The sequence below is a fragment of the Ambystoma mexicanum genome, chromosome 1p (genome assembly GCF_040938575.1).
Source record: "Ambystoma mexicanum isolate Mex_15411 chromosome 1p, UKY_AmexF1_1, whole genome shotgun sequence".
Lineage (NCBI taxonomy): Eukaryota > Metazoa > Chordata > Amphibia > Caudata > Ambystomatidae > Ambystoma > Ambystoma mexicanum.
This window is the reverse complement of record NC_090921.1, coordinates 992,411,813-992,429,595: the sequence shown is the minus strand read 5'-3', so window position 1 is coordinate 992,429,595 and position 17,783 is coordinate 992,411,813. Positions and strand designations below refer to the sequence as shown.

At 47.2% G+C, this 17,783-nt stretch overlaps 1 protein-coding gene across 7 annotated transcripts in view; it reads left to right on the top strand.

Moving 5' to 3' along the window:
- CNOT1 (CCR4-NOT transcription complex subunit 1) overlaps positions 1-17,783 on the top strand; it is a 2,171,110-nt gene that overhangs the window by 1,331,244 nt on the left and 822,083 nt on the right. For all 7 annotated transcript variants that reach the window (XM_069654650.1, XM_069654658.1, XM_069654642.1 and 4 more), the window contains 2 exons: positions 289-541; positions 837-967. In XM_069654650.1, coding sequence (XP_069510751.1) covers positions 289-541; positions 837-967 — 384 coding nt within the window. The remainder of the gene's footprint in view (positions 1-288; positions 542-836; positions 968-17,783) is intronic.

Genomic DNA, 17,783 nt, shown 5'->3' with positions numbered 1-17,783 from the left:
TGTAGTACAAGCTTTGACTACAGGTATAGAAAACCCAACCTTTGATATGAGGAGTTTGTAGTGTTCCCAAAGGGTACTGCATACAAACTTTGCCTAACAATTCCTGTACCTTGTTTATTTAGCCTTATGTTTGAGAATGTCCTCATCAGATTTCTGGAAGTATTGGAATTGTATCATGGTTTTCTCAGGGAATGTGTTATACACGTTGCTGTGTTGATCAGGATTTTGATTGATGGGTATTATTCTACTATGGTAATTTGTTATCTTCATTAACCGTTCTTTATACAGCTGAATCTGAAGTTTGAAATTGAGGTACTTTGTAAGAACCTCTCCTTGGATATCAGTGACTTGAAACCAGGTAGTCTCCTGAAGGACAAAGATCGTCTGAAGAGTTTGGATGAGCAGCTGTCTGTCCCCAAAAAGGATGTGAAGTTGCTGGAGGATCTACCACCCATTACTTCAGCCAACGAATATGTTAACCGCACAGCTGCACAATTATGGGCATCTGTTGAGAAGCAAGAGTCTGATGCAGTTTTTACAGGTAAGAGAACTTGGGTTTAATTTTCTTTCAGGTGGAAGGTCCTATCCCTTTGAAGTTCTCAATTTTAACATTTGTTTGCCAAACATGTTAACTTTGATATACATCCCTGTTTTTAATGGCTTCATGACTGGTTCAACCACTTAAATCTGCTGGTGCATGTATGCAAATGACCTTGTACAAGACTAGTTTGCTTTTGTGCAGCAAAGTGATATTTAAGTAATCTATCACAGGAATGCTTTTTGATCAGTATATTATTGTGTGGAGTGTATTTTAATTATTTTTCTTGATTCTTCAGCCACTGCTACGGTTCCAGTAACGAGTACCACATGTACCACCACTGTTCCACCTCAGCCACAGTATAGCTACCATGACATTAACATCTATTCTCTGGGCGGTTTGGCCCCACACATTGCACTCAATCCAACTGTAAGTATCCTGTTTATTAAAGATTATAGCAGTTGAGTTTCCTTTGAAGAATCTGTAATACGCCTTGATAATGCAGTATTCAATTATGATGAGGAGCAATAGTGATGAAAGTGGAGCCCGTTATAACCACATTAGGTTTTTGTTAAGGGTAACTGGCACAGGGTTCAAATTTGAGATGAAATTAGATTAGCGGGAGCTAAAACCAGCTCCTGTGGATCGGCAGCACTTGGTAGGCAGGAGCCGTCTCTGAGGTGCCAGGATCTAGTCCTAGCACATTGCAAATGTCGCTTTCTCATGAGACAAATGTAAACATGTTGTCCATTATGCATCTTCTCCAGCATGGGGTCTGGCATGGATTCACATGCTCATGAATATTCCCCGTCAGGCTGGGAATCCTCGGTAAATGGAAAAAACAGTTTCACTTTTGTTTATAAACTGGCTTTCTCCCATTTGTTTGTTTTTATTACTTGTATTGCGCTCCAGGCCCTTGGTTATCAGGGCGCATTGCATAGGATAACTTACAGCTTAGTTACACATAATCACATACAGATTGCATCTTAGTTACACAGCAGAGCAGGTCATATACATACATGCTATTTAGGATAGTCAGAATGTATCCTGAAGATGTAGGTAAAACAAAACAGGTTGAAAAAAGTATACACAAATGTACAAAATTGGCAGTAGGAGGACGGTAGGGAATTAGCTGGCCATGGGTAGGCCAAGCATTACTTGTAAGAGTCTTTGAGCCACCTTATAAGGTTCTAACAGAATTTAAGGTAGTATTGATCCACTCGCAGAGGAGGGGGGTAGTGAGTTCCAAAGTTGAGCTGCTTAGACCTGGAAGCTGCGTCCTCCGATTCTGGAGAGTTTGAATCTTGGGACTGAGAGGCAGTTAGTGCTAGATCTGATGAGTCTTGTGGGAGTAATTTTGGTAAATCTCTCTGAGAAATAGCAGGCTGCAGCATTGTTTAGACATTTGTATGCGAGTGAAGCAATTTAGCAGGGTTTTTTTCGCTAGTTGAGAGCCAGTCATTGGATTTTCTTGTTTCGGAGATGGGATCTTTCCTAGAAATTCCAAGTGCTGCTCTAAGAGCATTTTTCTGGAGGAGCGGGTTTCTCTTGATAGTTGCCTTATCGGCACCAATGTATAGAGCGTTACAATATTCAAACTAGAATGAGTGCTCTAGCCAGGGTGATGCAGCTGTTGGATAGGAAGGGTTTACCTCCTCTGATCAATTGGCAAGTATATGAGATGGCCGAGGCCATCGTATTAACCTGCTTATTAAAGGAGAGGGTAGAATCCAGCTAGACACCCAGGTTTTTCACCTCATTAGCGACAGTGATAGGGTTATTGTCAATGTTGAAAGTGGAATAACTAGGTTTTTTGAGAGTGGAGGAGGTGCCCAGGATGACAATCTCAGTCTTATCATTCAGGCATAGTCCGTGGGTAGCCAGCCATGCCTGGATGATGAGATATACACTGTTCACCAAGGCCAAATCCTTGTCATAATCCCCAGTAAGTGGCAGGAGAATCTGAGCATCATCTGCGTAATTGGTGTAGGTGATACCAAGATGGTCCAGATCATCAAAGATGCTTTGTGAAAATGTTATATAGCGTGGGGGAGACACATGATCCCTGAGGCACTCCGCAAGTAATGGAGATAGGGTCTGCGGCTGCAGTGGGGGGAGAAGACTCTCAAAGTCCTGTTATTGAGAGAGGATTGTATCCATATTATAGCTTCTTCAGAGAAATGAGCAGCCGAGTCAGATCGCTGCAAAGGACCTTGTGGTCTACAAGGTTGAATGCAGCTGATTGGTCCAAAAGGAGGAGGGGCTGATTTTCCCCTTATCCCTGAGCTCGTCAGTCTGAGCCTTTATGTCCATTAAGGCTGCTTCAGTCCCGTGCTGAGGTCAAAAACCGGACTGGCGTGCTCCTAGCAAGTGGTGGTATTCCAGGTGTTTCTGTATATGCCATATTGTCTATGATTTTCAGAAGAAAGGGCACTGTTGTAATTGCTCGGTAGTTAGTGGATATGGCAGGGTCTAGCATCTGTTATTTGAGTAAAGGGAGCACCCAAGATTCTTTGAGGTTACTTGGTATAGAGCCCATGGAGAATGAGGAGTTGATAAGTTTCGAGATAAAGGGAGCCAGGTCTCTGGCTGCATCCTTTATCAGTTGTGGGGGGAATTGATATCCCTGACAGACGGTTTGAGAGAGAGAATAGTTTTTTCAGTCTTGATAATGGAGACTTTTGAGAACTTAAAGCGGGGCGGGGGTGCATGCAGTATTTTTGGGGGTGGAGAGTTTTAGAGAGGGAGTTATGGTAAGTGATGCTTTTTTGTTAGCAATTTTAGCTTGTAGAGTCATGACTTTGTTGGCAAGTGCTTGCTGTATTTTAGAGCGCCAGGATTTATCTTTTACACAGTTGTCTGGCACGGGGATGGGAGCTTCTAGTTCTTTCAAGATAATAAAAAGTTCCTTTGTGCTTGAGTTGGCATGAGGTTTCGTGTTTAACCAACAGTATTTCACTTTTATAGAGAGCAGTTATATTACTAAGATTGGTTTTATTTTCATCGGAGGTTAGAAGTCTCCAAGAAACCTTGCATTGTCTTTTTTTTTGTGCGTAAAGTTTTGAGGTGTGGTGTGTACCATAAATTGAGGTGAGCTTTGGGCTTAATTTGTCTCTTTAAGTGGTGCGATTACGTCAAGTGAGGCGGACATAATTTTGTTGTACTCATTACCAGGGCCTCAGTGCCCAGGTTTTCTGGCAGAGTTGAGTTTGGGGAGAATAAAGGGGAGTAGATTGGCCGGGGTAATGTTCTTTTTATTCCTTGTTTGTATGGGCAGGGCCATCTGGATGGGATTGGAAGTCGGTCTTTTAGTTGCTAGAGAGAATGCAGCGTGGTAATGGTCTGTCCAGATAAACCAATAACTGAGCTCTGGGTCATACTGCCCCTCCGGCCAATGACTGCCCTCTCCCTAAGCCCCTCCTCTGGCAGCCATCTTCAGATTTTTACTGCACGTTTGGAGTCCTTGTGTTTCACTTTTGGAGCTTTGTTTCTCATGCTTTTTTGGCTAGGAAAACACTTTTTTAAATCGAGCCTGTGTGCTCCATCGTCTTTTCATCCGATTAACGGAGATCTGTTTCTCGGCAGCTTTCATTGCCCCTCCAGGGCAAAATCATTGTTTCTTCTTGGAAATTCCAGAACATCCTCAGGCCTACACCGCACAGATCATGTTGGAGGAGGAGGACGGAGCTTCCCTCTTCAAGCTCTGCACCAGCTGCGGTTTTCAGAATTTTTTCACGGACCCCAAACATTCCCAGTGCTTGTATTGTCTTCACCCGACGCACAAGGAGGAAGATTGCGATATCTTCCGTGCCTTCTCCAAGCGCACGATGAATGATTGGCACGTCCGGCTGGCGACGTGGCTCAAGGCCATGGCCTCTATCCTGTATGGTTCACAGGGACATTCTTCATCCGGATCCAATCAGCTTGAGCAGACTTCGAAGTCCTTTGCGGGCACTCCATCCGTGGGGGGCGCAAGCACCGCGAGTGCGCTTCCGTCTGGGTCGCTGCGCAAGCGCGCATTCTTCGTCTCAAACATCCTCAATCTCCAGCCATCGCTCCAGCTCTTTGTCAAAGAGAAAGTCGGCTACCCTGCGGAAGCTGTGAGAAGGCCAGGCAGGTAAAGGTGTCAAACCTACCAGTTAAGGCTCAGGTGAGCAGACCAAATCGTCCTCGTCAATCGAGCTGGTTGCTGCCGCCCTATCGAAGGCGAAAGGGGCTAACCCGGTCCAGGTTACCCTGGTGGCGGTCAGGGTGTCTTCCTCCCAGTGGGAGGCTTCTGCCAAGCCAGTGGAGAAGAGGATACTGGACCTCAGCCTGAAGCCGACATCTCAGGACCCAAAAGGGAGGTGGGGGTGCATGGAAGAGCTCCAGGGCACGGATATTTCTTTGTCTGACGAGGAAGAGATGGTTTCCGTCCACACCATCTCGGAGGATGGCGTTGACTACAACAAGGTCGAGGAGATACCTGCCGGAGCCGGCAACGTCGCGGGGTGGGCGGGCGATTGAACAACCTAGACGCTGGGCCCAGCAACCCTATTCCCCAGGCACCTCCCAGAGATCTGTTGCATGATATTCTCTTGACCCTCCACATACTGTATCGGAGATTCAGAAGAGGATGCTGACGGCACCACCAGCGTTGACCACTGCCAAATATAGGCAGGAGACACCCTACGCCTCCACTACAACCGTCACTGTCCCCCACCCCCACAGGTCAGGCTGGGCATCCTCGGTAAAAGAAAAAACTGTTTCAGTTTAGTTTCTCCTATAAACCAATCACTGAGTTCCGGGTCCTACTGCCCCCAGCCAATGACTGCTGTCCACCTAAGCCCCTCCTCTGGTAGTCATCTTCAGTTTTTACCATACGTTCAACTGTTGGGAATCCTCGCTTTTCGCTCTTTGAGCTTTTTGAGTTGTTCTGCTTATTTTGCTCGTATAACTTATCCGTTCAAATGAGCCTGTGTGCTCCATCGTCTACTCTTCCGGTGAACAGGGACCCTTTTTTTCTGCATCTTTAATCTCCCATCAAGGGCAGAAATCATGAAGTGTTCTTCTTGGAAGCTTCCAGAAGTCTTCAGGTCTGCATCGCGCTGGACCATGTCGGCGGAGGAGAAGGACGGAGCTTCCCTCTTCAAGCTGCGCTGGAAGTTCGGGCCATGTTAAGGAAAGGGGCGATAGAGCTGGTTCCAAAGCAACTCGGGGGCTCTGGAGTTTACTCAAGGTACTTTCTAACAAGAAAGAAGACCGGGGGCTGGAGGCCCATAACCCACCTACGACGACTCAACATGTACATAGTCCCAGAAGTTCAGGATGGTCATGCTGCACGTTCTTGGCCAGTTGGTGGAAGGGGGCTTTGTCGTCGTCGGATCTAGAGGACGCGCATTTCCACATCCCCATTCACACAGGACACTGCAAATTTCTGCGCTTTGCGTTCAAGGGAAGCATTACCAGTTCAAGGCTGAAGTTGGCACCCAGCATCTTCACCAACTGCCTGGCTCCGGTGGCAGCCTATCTAGGACTGCAAGGGATCCAGGTGTACCCTTAACTGGACGACTGGCTCATCCAGACCAGGTCAAAGGACATCACCGTCGACCACACGGCGAAGACCATACAACTGCTGATGGAACTGGGCTTCTCAGTGAATTATGCAAAATCCTGCTTGACTCCATTGCAGGACGCGCTGTTCCTGGGATCCAGGCTCCAGTGTCCTGCCTGACATCCCCATCGGGGGGAGAGCATATCGGCCATCTTGGGCAAAGTGCAATGGCTGTTGGCATTGAGGGGTGCCACGGTGAGGACAGTTAAGTCTCTACTCTGCATGGTGGCATGCATATACCTGGTTCAGCTCTGCAGGTTGCTGATGCGCCCTCTGCAGGAATTCCTTGATGCCCGTTGGAGCCATCTTCAGATTTGGTAGTATGTAAAGTGGCAGTATGACTAAGAAGAGCCGTAGAGGGGCAGGAGCGAGGGTTTGCATGTTGAATCCATGCTGGAGAACATCAGTTGCAGGTAAGTAACTTGTTCCTTCAGTTGTGCATCTACATCAGTCAGCCCTTGGGCTACCCCTCACATGTGCCTAGAGGCAATGAGCCTATCAGAGGCTCAAGTACTTTGGAGGGCCGGGCCCCTTGTCAATCTCCTGCGGCGTGCAAGGATCGTTTTTTCAAGAAATACTTAGCCCTCATGAGGTCGCAGCAGATGGCGGGCTACCTCAAAGATCTTATCAGGGATGTGGTCCTGTGGATTCTGCCCCCTCGTCTGCCTCTGCGGGGGCCCTCCACCGCAGCCCCCTAGGGCCTGTTCCCCCAATTCCCAGCGGTTCCACCTGCTCCCCGTGCAGGCCCACTCCTGCTGCCTCTTCCCCCTGCACCACCTCCTCAAATCCTGGTACCCCAGGCTCTGACCATACAGGGCACTAATCTGCAGGGGGGCTCTCAGTGCTCGCATCAGCACATCCTCAGCCGCATTCCTCAGTAGTGGCCGCTGCCTTACTTTATTTGAAAGTCTGGCTCCTCAACTGCTTCTTCTACAACCAGTTGTCTGCCCACAGAGGACAAGTTGTTGGAGTCCTTTGGCAGGGATGTGCTCCTCAATGCAGGATGGTGCTTAAGACTGGCTAATGCTGACATGCTGCTCTCTGCGGCTAACCAAAAGCTATGGAGGGAGATTGGTGTCTTCCTCCCTGACTTGGCTCTGGACAGACAGGCGTCGTTCAAGGCAGGCCTAGCAGAGGCAAGGACGGTCGCACAGGACCTCATGGCGGCCGCAGTCTACCACATAGATACGGCCAGCAGGGCTGTGTGTGTGTGTGTGTGTGTGTGTGTGTGTGTACAAATGTGGAGAACAGCTTGGATGCACAGCAACATGTTCTCTAACATCCAAGAACTGATCCTCGATCTCCCCTCCCCTTCAAGGGTTCGGATCTGTTCCACTCGTTGACGGACGATTAACAAAGAAATAGAAGTCCATGCAAACTGCCAACTATTTGGCTATCTTTACCAAACCAAGTGCAAAACCTTGGTCAGGGCAGGTCTTAGGCATATTCAGGGGCTTCCAACAGAGGAAAACTCACCAGCCCTACTGCAATCGCCCCCCACAACCCCCCACACACCCCTGCCGCATCTCCCAGTTAACAGAGAAATGAGCAGCAGCGCACTGCAAGCGGCTCCACCCATCCCCCTGCTCACTTTGGCTCTGACTGGTAAAAGCAGTGCAGTTCAGGTTGGGGGAATCACAGCTCTCCTGTTAGGATTCGGTTGGCTCGGTTTCAGTGCCTAGAAACATCTATCTGCAAACTCCTGGATGCTCTAAGTAGTTTGGACAGCAAAAGCATGGAAACCACTCTCCTGAACATCCGTGAATACCTGTTCTTTAATTTTGACTCCAATTCCCCGTGTCCTCATTTTACATGATCTCTCTCCTGTCTTTGACAGGCAACCATGCCATCCTGCTGGCTTGGCTGACCTTATTCCTCTCCGATCGGCCCTCCCAGGTCCAACTTGGGTCTTTGCTCTCCTCTATCTCTACCTGTGGTGTTCCCCAGGGGTCTAACCTCTGAGATTCTCCTCATTGGCACACCTGCTCCCTCCTTTCCTATCGCTCTCTGGCGGGCCTCTTCCTTCTCCCACCTGTGAGGCTAAAAACCTCGGGGTCATCTTCGACTCCACACTCTCCTCCTCTCCTCACATCTGACTTCTCGAAGTCACACTACCAGCTGCACCTCCTCAGAAGTATTCTTCCTTTCCTTGCCCCAGAAGCTCATGGTCTCCAGAGCTCTGGTTCTCTCTTGGCTGGACTACTGCAACAGCCTCTTTCTAAATCTGCCCGCTTCTATTCTCAGCCCTCTGCAACTCATCCAGAACAGGACTGCAAGACTTCCTTGTCCTCAAGTCCAGGGATTGCATCTCGCCAGGACTGCAATCCCTGCACTAGCTGCGAGGATTAAGTTCAACACCCTCCGCATTGTCCACATGGCCTTCTGGGACCTGGGTCCTCAATACCTTCAACTCTTTCTAAATATCTTTCTTCCCAAGCTTTTCACTCATCCGCCTCCAACTCCCTCAGGGTCAGTCGCTTCTCCAAGCAACAAGTTGGTGGTAGATCTTTCCTCGGCTGGGGCCTCCCCCCTGGAACAATCTTCCTGCCTCCCTGAAACTTGGAGAGCCATCTCCGGTTTCAGAAGCACCTAAAGACCTTCCTCTTTGCTTCTGCTTTCTCTGCTCCTTTCCCATGCTGAACTGGTCACCTGGCTACCCTCTTATCTCAGGCCCAGATCCCTTCCCCCGCCAGCTGCACACCTGCACTATGTCCCTGGCAAGCCCTCCGCTTGGGGGCTGTTTCTGTATCCCTACACTCCCCCACCCCCCCCTCCCTCCCCCGCTCCTGACACTGATGTCTGCACTCAAACCTGCACTTTCCACAAGCTGACCACACTTTTAACTATTGTTTTTATTTATTTTGAACTGCTGATCTTAAGTACTGCACTGCCCCTCCACTGTACTTGCGTGATCTCAATGACACCTGGCCTTTTAAGATTGTCTTCCCCCTTCCACTCCCCCCCCCACCCACCCCCCCAAGCCTGGTCGCGCATTGAAACAATTAGGCGCGTTATAAATGCAATATCATATATCGTATAACGACGTTGGTTGGACACTCAAGGTGTCCAAGGTTTTTCCATAGGAAAACTACAAAGTTAAAGTTACCAGGGTTTCCCAGCCTGACGACCGGGAATATTCACAGCATGTGAATCCATGAAAGATGGCATCGCTTGAGAAATGGTTACAGGTCAGAAACTACTCCCATCTCCGGTTTATTGCATGTATATTTTATTACTATACCAGCATTGGTTTCTTTGCTTAAATGTGTGGAAGAACTGTACTTCACTGACAGCCTTCATACCTTAAGTGAAGCCTGACAGCCTGACTGCTCTTCCACAGCTACTTAAAAGAATCTGGTATCTACTCCAGCATGAGGTCCTGCATGGTTTCACATGCTCATGACTATTCCCTGTCGGTAGGCTGGGAATCCTTGGTAAAAGAAGTTTTTATCTTAAACTATATTTCTCTCCTAAACCAATCACTGTCCTCTGGGTCATACTGTCCCCATCCATTGACCGTCCTCTCCCGAAGCCCCGCCTCTGGCAGCCATCTTCAGATTTTTACTGCACTCTTCAGTGTTGGGAGTCCTTGAGTTTGCTCTGCGAGCAACTCCTATGCTTTTTAAACAGAAAAAGGTTCAATTTAGTTCCATAAGAGCCTGTGCTCCCTCTTCTCCAGCAGGGATCTGTTTGTGAATTTCAGTGCCCCTCAAGTGCGAAGTTCGTTGAAGATTCTAGAAGGCCATCTGGCCTACTTATTGCCCTCCGACCATGGCGGAAGAGCAGGGAAGGTCCCTCTTCAGGCTGTGCATCAAGTTCAGGCTACGGAACGTGTTTGTGGAGGGACAGCACCTGCAATGCCTCTACTGCCTGCAGCCGAACCGGACCAAAAGGAAGTAGAGTGCGAGATATGCCTCGGTTTCGCCAAGAAAATGACGGACAGGCATAGTAGGCTGACGGTATGGCTTAACATGAACAAGGCCTCTGACCCATACTCCGAGCAGGGTCGTGCCTCGTTCAGGACCGGCCGGTCCGAGGAGCAGTCTTCTAAGTCCTTTGAAGGCGACTCATCCATGGCGGCAAGTCAGAGTCCACGAGATTTGCTGCGGATGCGGGTCCCAAAGTGGATAGGGCGTGATAAGCTTCCCCTTCTGCCTCCATTGCCTGCATACATAAACTGCGGGAGAAATCCGAGAAGCCGCGGACAGAGGAGAAAAAGGCAGTGGAGCCAAGCAGGTTCAACTGGCACAGGCAAAGACCTCATTGGCGACTCAGTTCACGATTACTACTACCACGGGAGCTGATCCTACGAGGGTAGCTCCCACAGCTCAGTGTCCCTGCCCCCAAGGCTCGACACTGCAGCATTGACTTTGACAAAGTCTGCAAGCACACCAGAAGGGGTGAAACTGGCGCAGGCCTGGTTTAAGACCCTCGGCGGGGGAGGTGGGGTAGGTCGGGCGAGAAGGGCCCAAAACAGCCCTGCCAGGCCTTCGCCCAAGCCATGGGGGTCCCATCCACGGATGACGATCAGGAATCCTTGCATACGGTCCACAAGGACGTTGAAGAGGAAGACTACCGTGCAGGGCCTAATTTTTCTGTTCTGTCTTCTCATCAGAGGGACATTTCCTTGATAATCTGTTGAGACTACACACCTTGGTGTCCAGGATCCAGATGAGAATGCCTCTGGCACCACTACCTGTGGTCCCCCGAGGTCCCTGATTAGCCTCCAGCGAAGAAGAGAAGCGTCTTCTGACGCTCTGTATGAACCTTCTCCACCACGTCGGGCCCTTTCTACCTCAGCAGACCCAGACTTTGGAACGGATACGGCCAGACGGATGAAGACCTGGTTGCAGCGGACGTTGATTCGACACTTCTGATGCTTGTGGATCTGCTTAGAATCACATGCTGTGCATATAGTCCGACATTTAGTGGTAATCGCGGAGCATTGCATCTTTGTTTCGAAGATCGAAAAGGACACCAACATGGATGTGACTGTAACACTATCCCTGACGTGATGTGAAGTGTACCCAAAATCCCTTACTAATTGAGGGCCCACAGATGATTTTTTTCCGCCAACCTAGTTGTTTGCTTAGGCGGAGCTCGTCCCAGTTTATATTGCTACATTTTATTTCCAAAGGCCTGCTGTCATATTGGCAACTTCGACAACCTTCTCAATGACTACTTTGTGGGTTTCCTGCCGCCGACCTCTGCAACTGCTTGACGACTTTTCACCACGTGGCCTCGGCCGTCAGGCCTGGCCCTTACAGTAGGGAGAGTGGGCTGACTGCGCCTTCATGCATGTCGAAACCTTCAATACAGCCGCTGAAGCTTCGCTAGAAGCTTTCGAGCATCCTTTCTGCAGCCATGGAGTACTGAAAGACCAAAGAAATATCAAGGCTTAGTATCACAAAATGAAATATGCCAATCACGGGTCGAAAAGATATAAGTATCTTTTATTCTGTACCGATTCAAAGTAAACAGCTATCTGGCTCCCAACACCTTGCAGTGTGTACCAGCAGAGACAGTGAGGGGTGAAAGTGCTGGACATCTTAACACGGACGTTTTTATACAATTTTCCAAACCTTGTCCAGCCCCTCTCCACACTAATAATTTACATTCTAGGGTTCGTGCCCAGTTCATGTGACAAATATTACAATATTGTACGACGGATTTAACAAGTTTGCATGGCCATGAAGTTACAATGGTGACATTGGTTCTCTGATCCACAGTAAGCCTAGTTTCAAGAAAGAACACAATATATTACGACCAAAACACATGGTTTGAGTTTGCTCTATATTATTCCGCTGTTTAGATGGGGGATGAGGCTTGTGAGCGCAGACAACACTTGGTTGCAGTTCATACGAGTCACAAGATTTCTTTGCATAGAACAAAGTCTGATCTCGATCAGCCTAGATGTTGACACAACTCAAAGGACGTTCGGCTACGCTGCATTTGAAAACAGTCCACCATTTTAGAACACAAGGCAAGAGTCAAAATCAAAATGGCGGTTGTTTCTTATAATGGCGGCAAAGTTGATAAGAAATTGAAACCTTTCAGGCTCAGTTTTCCGTGCACCGCGAATGGGCTTAGACCAATATTCATAACAAGGCTGTATTATAAGAGTACAGTTTAACAAACTCTCCTTTTGGCCTAAGCCAAGAGCATTACTCAAACATTTGCTTTACTCAAAAACCCATGTATCAATGTCCGTACATCCTGAATCACATTCTTCAGAAATATCAATCGCCATAAGTTCCTTGATGGTGTTAGCAGTTTTCTTGGGCGCATGTACTTTTTGTCCTAATGTACCCAACGTTCGTGCACAACATCCTCCTAACATCGAACATATGGCAGGAAGATATTGTACACAGCAACAAAACTATAGAACACCAAGAACTATCATTAGGACTGCAAAGAGCTTCCAACCCTATAAACGTAACAAGTCCCAGAACCAAGCCCTAAGATCCCAGTTTCCCTCTGGGACATGTACTTCCGTACTCAAGGTGTGCAGATTTTGTATTGCCTTGAATATGGTAGGGGAGGAGTTGGGTATGAAAACACTGCACACATATCCCACCAATTTACATACCCCACCACGCTCAGCTAGGATGACGTCTAACAGCATCCTATTTTGGAGGGCCTCTAATCTAATGGCCTTTTGCTCTAGTGTCATGTTGTACAGTATATTGGTGGTTCTATTGATGGTTTTCTGCAGTACCCTTGTTAGTCTTCTGATATCCTCCGAGTTCATTATCTGCCCCCAAAATGGAACAAAGGATTTTGCTAAATCACCCATGACTTCTGAAGGAATATCGCCATTTTCATCCTGCCTTGGACTAGCTCTAGAGACTTCAGAGGTGGTAGCCACATATACCCCTGGTAACAATATACCCAAATAACAAGTACCCTGCCAATCTCTAGGTAACCAAGGATAAGCTTCATTGCCACAAACGAAATAAACAGGGTCTCCTACATACAAAGGTCTGTCCTCACTGGTTAGATTCGCAATGTTGGTACAACCTTCGAATGTACCCATTGGCTCAGAACCATCCCTTTGTATACAGAAGGAAACAGAGTTGGGGCTATGATTAATAGTAGAGGAAAGAGGCATGGCATCCCGGTTGCCTACGGGAGCCATCTTGAAAAAAATCAATGATTGAAAAGGTCTAGAGTATCAGAAGGCCTAATAGAAGCAACATTGAGTTTGCTCCTATTTGCAAAAAGAGAACATCCCAAAGGCGTTAGGACTTGTCTTTCAAATTCTTTTAGGTTTGACCCATCGAAATTCCCAGAAATACTATTGTTACATTGACCAAAGAATAGTGCCCTTAGTGAGGTGTAGCATGCAGTAGTTAAAGAGGATGAATATACCAGCCCAGTCCCTTTTCTCTGTGTTGTGGCAAATGTGAACACACCCTGCAATTCGTTCTGATTAGAATCGCATGGGTCGCGTTCATAATCATTAGGAGAGTTATTGTGATAACCCTGTCTGTGTTGGGAGTCAGGAGAAGGAAGAGTGTGCAGATGCACGAAAGGTGGAGACAGTGGAGATAATTTCAGTGGGTAACAGTCTCAAGTGGATGCACCCCTTCCAAATACCAGAACCCAAGTGAAAGTACAATTATTAAACAGACCAGTACTGTGATTAGATACAATGGGTCCTCAAGGACCATGATCTTTGATGTACAGATTCTTTGTCAGCCACAAGACCAATAGCTTGTTCCACACGAGTAGATTTAGGAAAGGACCGTGTTTCTCAGTCAGTTTAAAAGCCTCTCTGTTAGGCTCTTTTAGTTCATCCTTCGGTGGCTCCTGACCACGTGGCCTGTCTTGCTTGAAGGTAACTTTGTCATTCCCTGTCTCTTATTTATCTCCAGTGAAAGAGTGACCAGGGACTGGCGCAACGATGATTCCTTGTGGGCACAGACGATGCTGTGGTGTAAGTCTGGCTCCTCGGACTCAGATTGTACGTCAAGACTCCAGGTATGGTGTGATCTGCGAACAGTGTCATACTTCTTGAAGGAAGTATGAAGCAGAAGCAAGATTGCTCAATGGTGTAGAAAGATCCAAAGAAGAACTTGAAGACAAAGCGGCAGTCTCCCCAGGCCCCACAGGCTCAGGAAGGATCTCCGTAGATCAAACAGGTTTTTGAGTATCAGAGCGAACAATCTCCTTCTCTTCCTCTCCATCGTGGGGCAGAAGAAAAGGTATCTTCTTGATGTGCGTTGCGTGGATCCAGTGTAGTTTTCCTTCTACTCGTACAGCGGTCTGTGTGGCAAGGAGGACTTGATACGGTCCACTCCAGCGAGGTGCGAGACAGGAGGCTCTTTCAAACAATTTAACGAGCACCCACGTGACAGGTCGGAATCGATGACCTGGACCCTTGTATTTTACTGGGAGGGCTGCTCGCACCTGTTGATAAATCAAATACAAGTTTTGAGTTAACTGGTCACAGTACTCAAAGGAGCAAATGCGCTACATCTTTCAATCGCTTGGGTTTGGGTACATGCCAAATATTGTCTTGTCTCCCCATGATTATCTCATAGGGAGAGAGCCCAGTTCTCGACTGTGCGGTCGTCCGCATGGACAATAGAGCTATCGGTAAGGAATCTGGCCATTTCAAATTGCTACTGGCACACATTTTAGCTAATTTATTCTTCAATATACCATTGTGGCGTTCTACAAGTCCGGCACTCTGAGCATGTCTGGCAGAATGGAACTGTTTATCGATCTGTAATCCCACGCATACTTGCAGGATAACAGCAGCGATAAAATGTGGACCATTGTCCGACCAATTGACTCTCGGCAAACCAAACCTAGGAAAATATTCCTTCAGCATGGTTTTCGCCGCTGTCATTGCTGTGGCATCTTTTAAAGGGAAGGCTTCAACCCATTCGCTGAAAGCACAAATACCTACCAGAACATATTTGTAATTCTGACAATGTTTCATTTCAATGTAATCAAAGTGTATAACCTCAAAAGGCACAGAGGGGGGACCAAAACTACCCCTCTGTCAATGTACCCTTCCCCATATTATGCTGTATGCATACCATGCAATTTTGGACCAAACGCTCAGCAGTTTTCGAGATATTTACTTTCATCCAGACAGGTTCTAACAGTTTACAAATCTTTCTAGCACATAGGAGTTGGACCATGAGCCATCGTAACCATAGCAGTGACATAAGCATCGGGTAGCATCCATCTTTGCTTTCCATTATCTACCCAACAACCTTCATCTAAACTTGCTAAACCCTCAGCCCATTGCTTAAGGTCTTCTGAAGTGGCATCAGCCTGAATGTCTTTTATACAACCAATTCCTTTGTCTATTATACAAGTGTTAGTGACCTCTCTTGCTATATACATTTCGCAATGCAACTCGGTGGCAGTTTGTTTGGCTATCCTGTCAGCAAAAGCTTTCCCTCTCCCCACATCATCTGTTTCTTTCTGCTGGAGTGCTGCACACTTCGTTATTGCTAACTGAAGAGGAAGTGCAAGTGCTGAGAGTAGCCAAACTATCAAAGTACTGTGTTGCATCTTAGTTCCATGCAAGGTCAAGAAACTTCTCTGCCGATAATTGATTGAAGTTGTGAACCACCCCTAAGGCATACTGACTGTAAATATATTCACACTAAGCACTTCGGAAAGTTCACAAGCTCGAGTCAATGCAATAATCTCTGCGGCCTGCACGGAGTTATGCAGATTTCTTTTGATTTCCACAATAGTGCTTGATGCAGCAATGGCATAAGCAGCAGTGGATGTACCATCCAGAAGTTTGAAGCAGGAGCCATTGCAAAACAGCTCCCCTTGTGGATCTTTTAACGGTGTATCGCACAAGTCAATTCTGCCTTTAGTCTCTTGTTCTGTGGTATAGAGGCAGTCATGTGACATCTTGTCACTGCAAGCAATTTCTTGCGGAAGAGGCAATAGTTCGGCCGGATTTAATGCGCAACATCTCTTAATTTGGATATGCGGTACAAATAGAATCAGCTTGTATCTTGTTTATCGTGCGGATGTGAGATTTTGTGTTCTCTTTAATAGAACGTGTTCAGAGTGAGGTACCATCACGGTTAAGGAGTGACCCAGAACCCGAGCCTCACTTTGTTTTACAGATGCGGCAGCAGCAACAGCTCTCAAACATCTCGGCAAAGCGCATGCAATAGGGTCAACGTGGAGGAAAAATAACCGCACAGTCTATTCTTCCCTCCATGTTCCTGCGTTAACACAGCCAAAGCGCATCCCTCACTTTCATACACATACAAAACGAAGGCCTTGTCATAATTTGGTGTGCCCAAAACCAGTGCTGAACACAAAACAGCCATGAGGAGATCAAAAGCTTTCTGGCAATCCATGTTCCACGGTAAAGGCAAAGAAATGCCCTTCTTTGCCAATGCCAACATTGGTTTTGTCATTAATGAAAAATTAGGGATCCACGGTCTACAGTATGAGGCATTGCCTTTCAAGGCTCTGACCTCTGTGTATTTGGGACAGACATGCTAGAGATGCTTTTTATCCGTTCAGGTGTCAGTCTTCTCCCCTCCTTTGACAGGAGATAGCCTAAATAGGCGACCTCCTGTCGACAATACTGACATTTTTTCAATGAAGTCTTATGCCCATGTTCTGCTAGATGAATAAGCAGCAACAGAGTGCCCTCCTTGCAAGCAACTTCTGAGTCCGCAGCTAAAAGAAGATCGTCAACATACTGCAACAATGTACAAGTGGAAGGCAACTCAAGTGTATCATGCTGTTCCTTCAAAACCCTACTGCAAATGCTCAGACTCTGTGTACCCTTGTGGCACTTAGCTTAGCTGCACTTTCCGCCTATACCACGTCCCAGCAAAAACGGGTTGTTGGGGAGAATTTTCAGTTTAGTGCTAAATTCCTCCCACCTTGGAGACCCACAGCTCTTTTGCTGAACTTTGGGACTTTGTACTTTTAATTCTGTGTTTTCTGTTTATTTTGACTTTTGGAGTCTGACAAACTCCATAGGCGTCATCTTTACATTGTGACACACAGCACCTTCAGTGCAGTGGCTCAGGGAAGTCTCTTAGATTTCCCAAAGGTTTAAATATTCTCTTGGTAAAACAACTGTTTCCAAGAGCAGTGACGTGGCATTGACTTTACTTACATTTTGTTAGTTTCTAGGCCCAGCACACACTCTTACAATGGGGTGCTGGAGGGGTTACTTGGTATTCCCTTTGTCTACTTTCTCATGTTACATTTTGATACCCTTTCTACAATCAATTGCTGGTGGCAGTGGTTTACTTTTTACTTCCATTGGGTGTTTTTACCGCAGGCTGCGTTCACAGCTGCAGTAAGGCACCCAGGGGTTCCCATTTCGTCAAAATGGCCCTGGTCTTATTTTTTCACCATTTCTTGCTGGAAGAGGTCCTTCTTGAAATATACTCCGAGTCAAACCAGGTTTGGTCCCTTTGTTCGTTTTCTTTGGTGGGATTCATCAATGAAGCCCACCTCTGGCTCCAATATGTCTGGCAAGAGCAGGAAGTGTGCTTAATCCCCTTGGTTACAGGAATGCACCCAAATGTGATTGGCCGGCTGACTGTCCGGCAAGGACAGCCACCCTGCTTTTTGATTGACAGCTAGGCTGGAATGAATGGGAGAAACCTGCATAAAAGGCAAGGCTTTTTTTGCTTG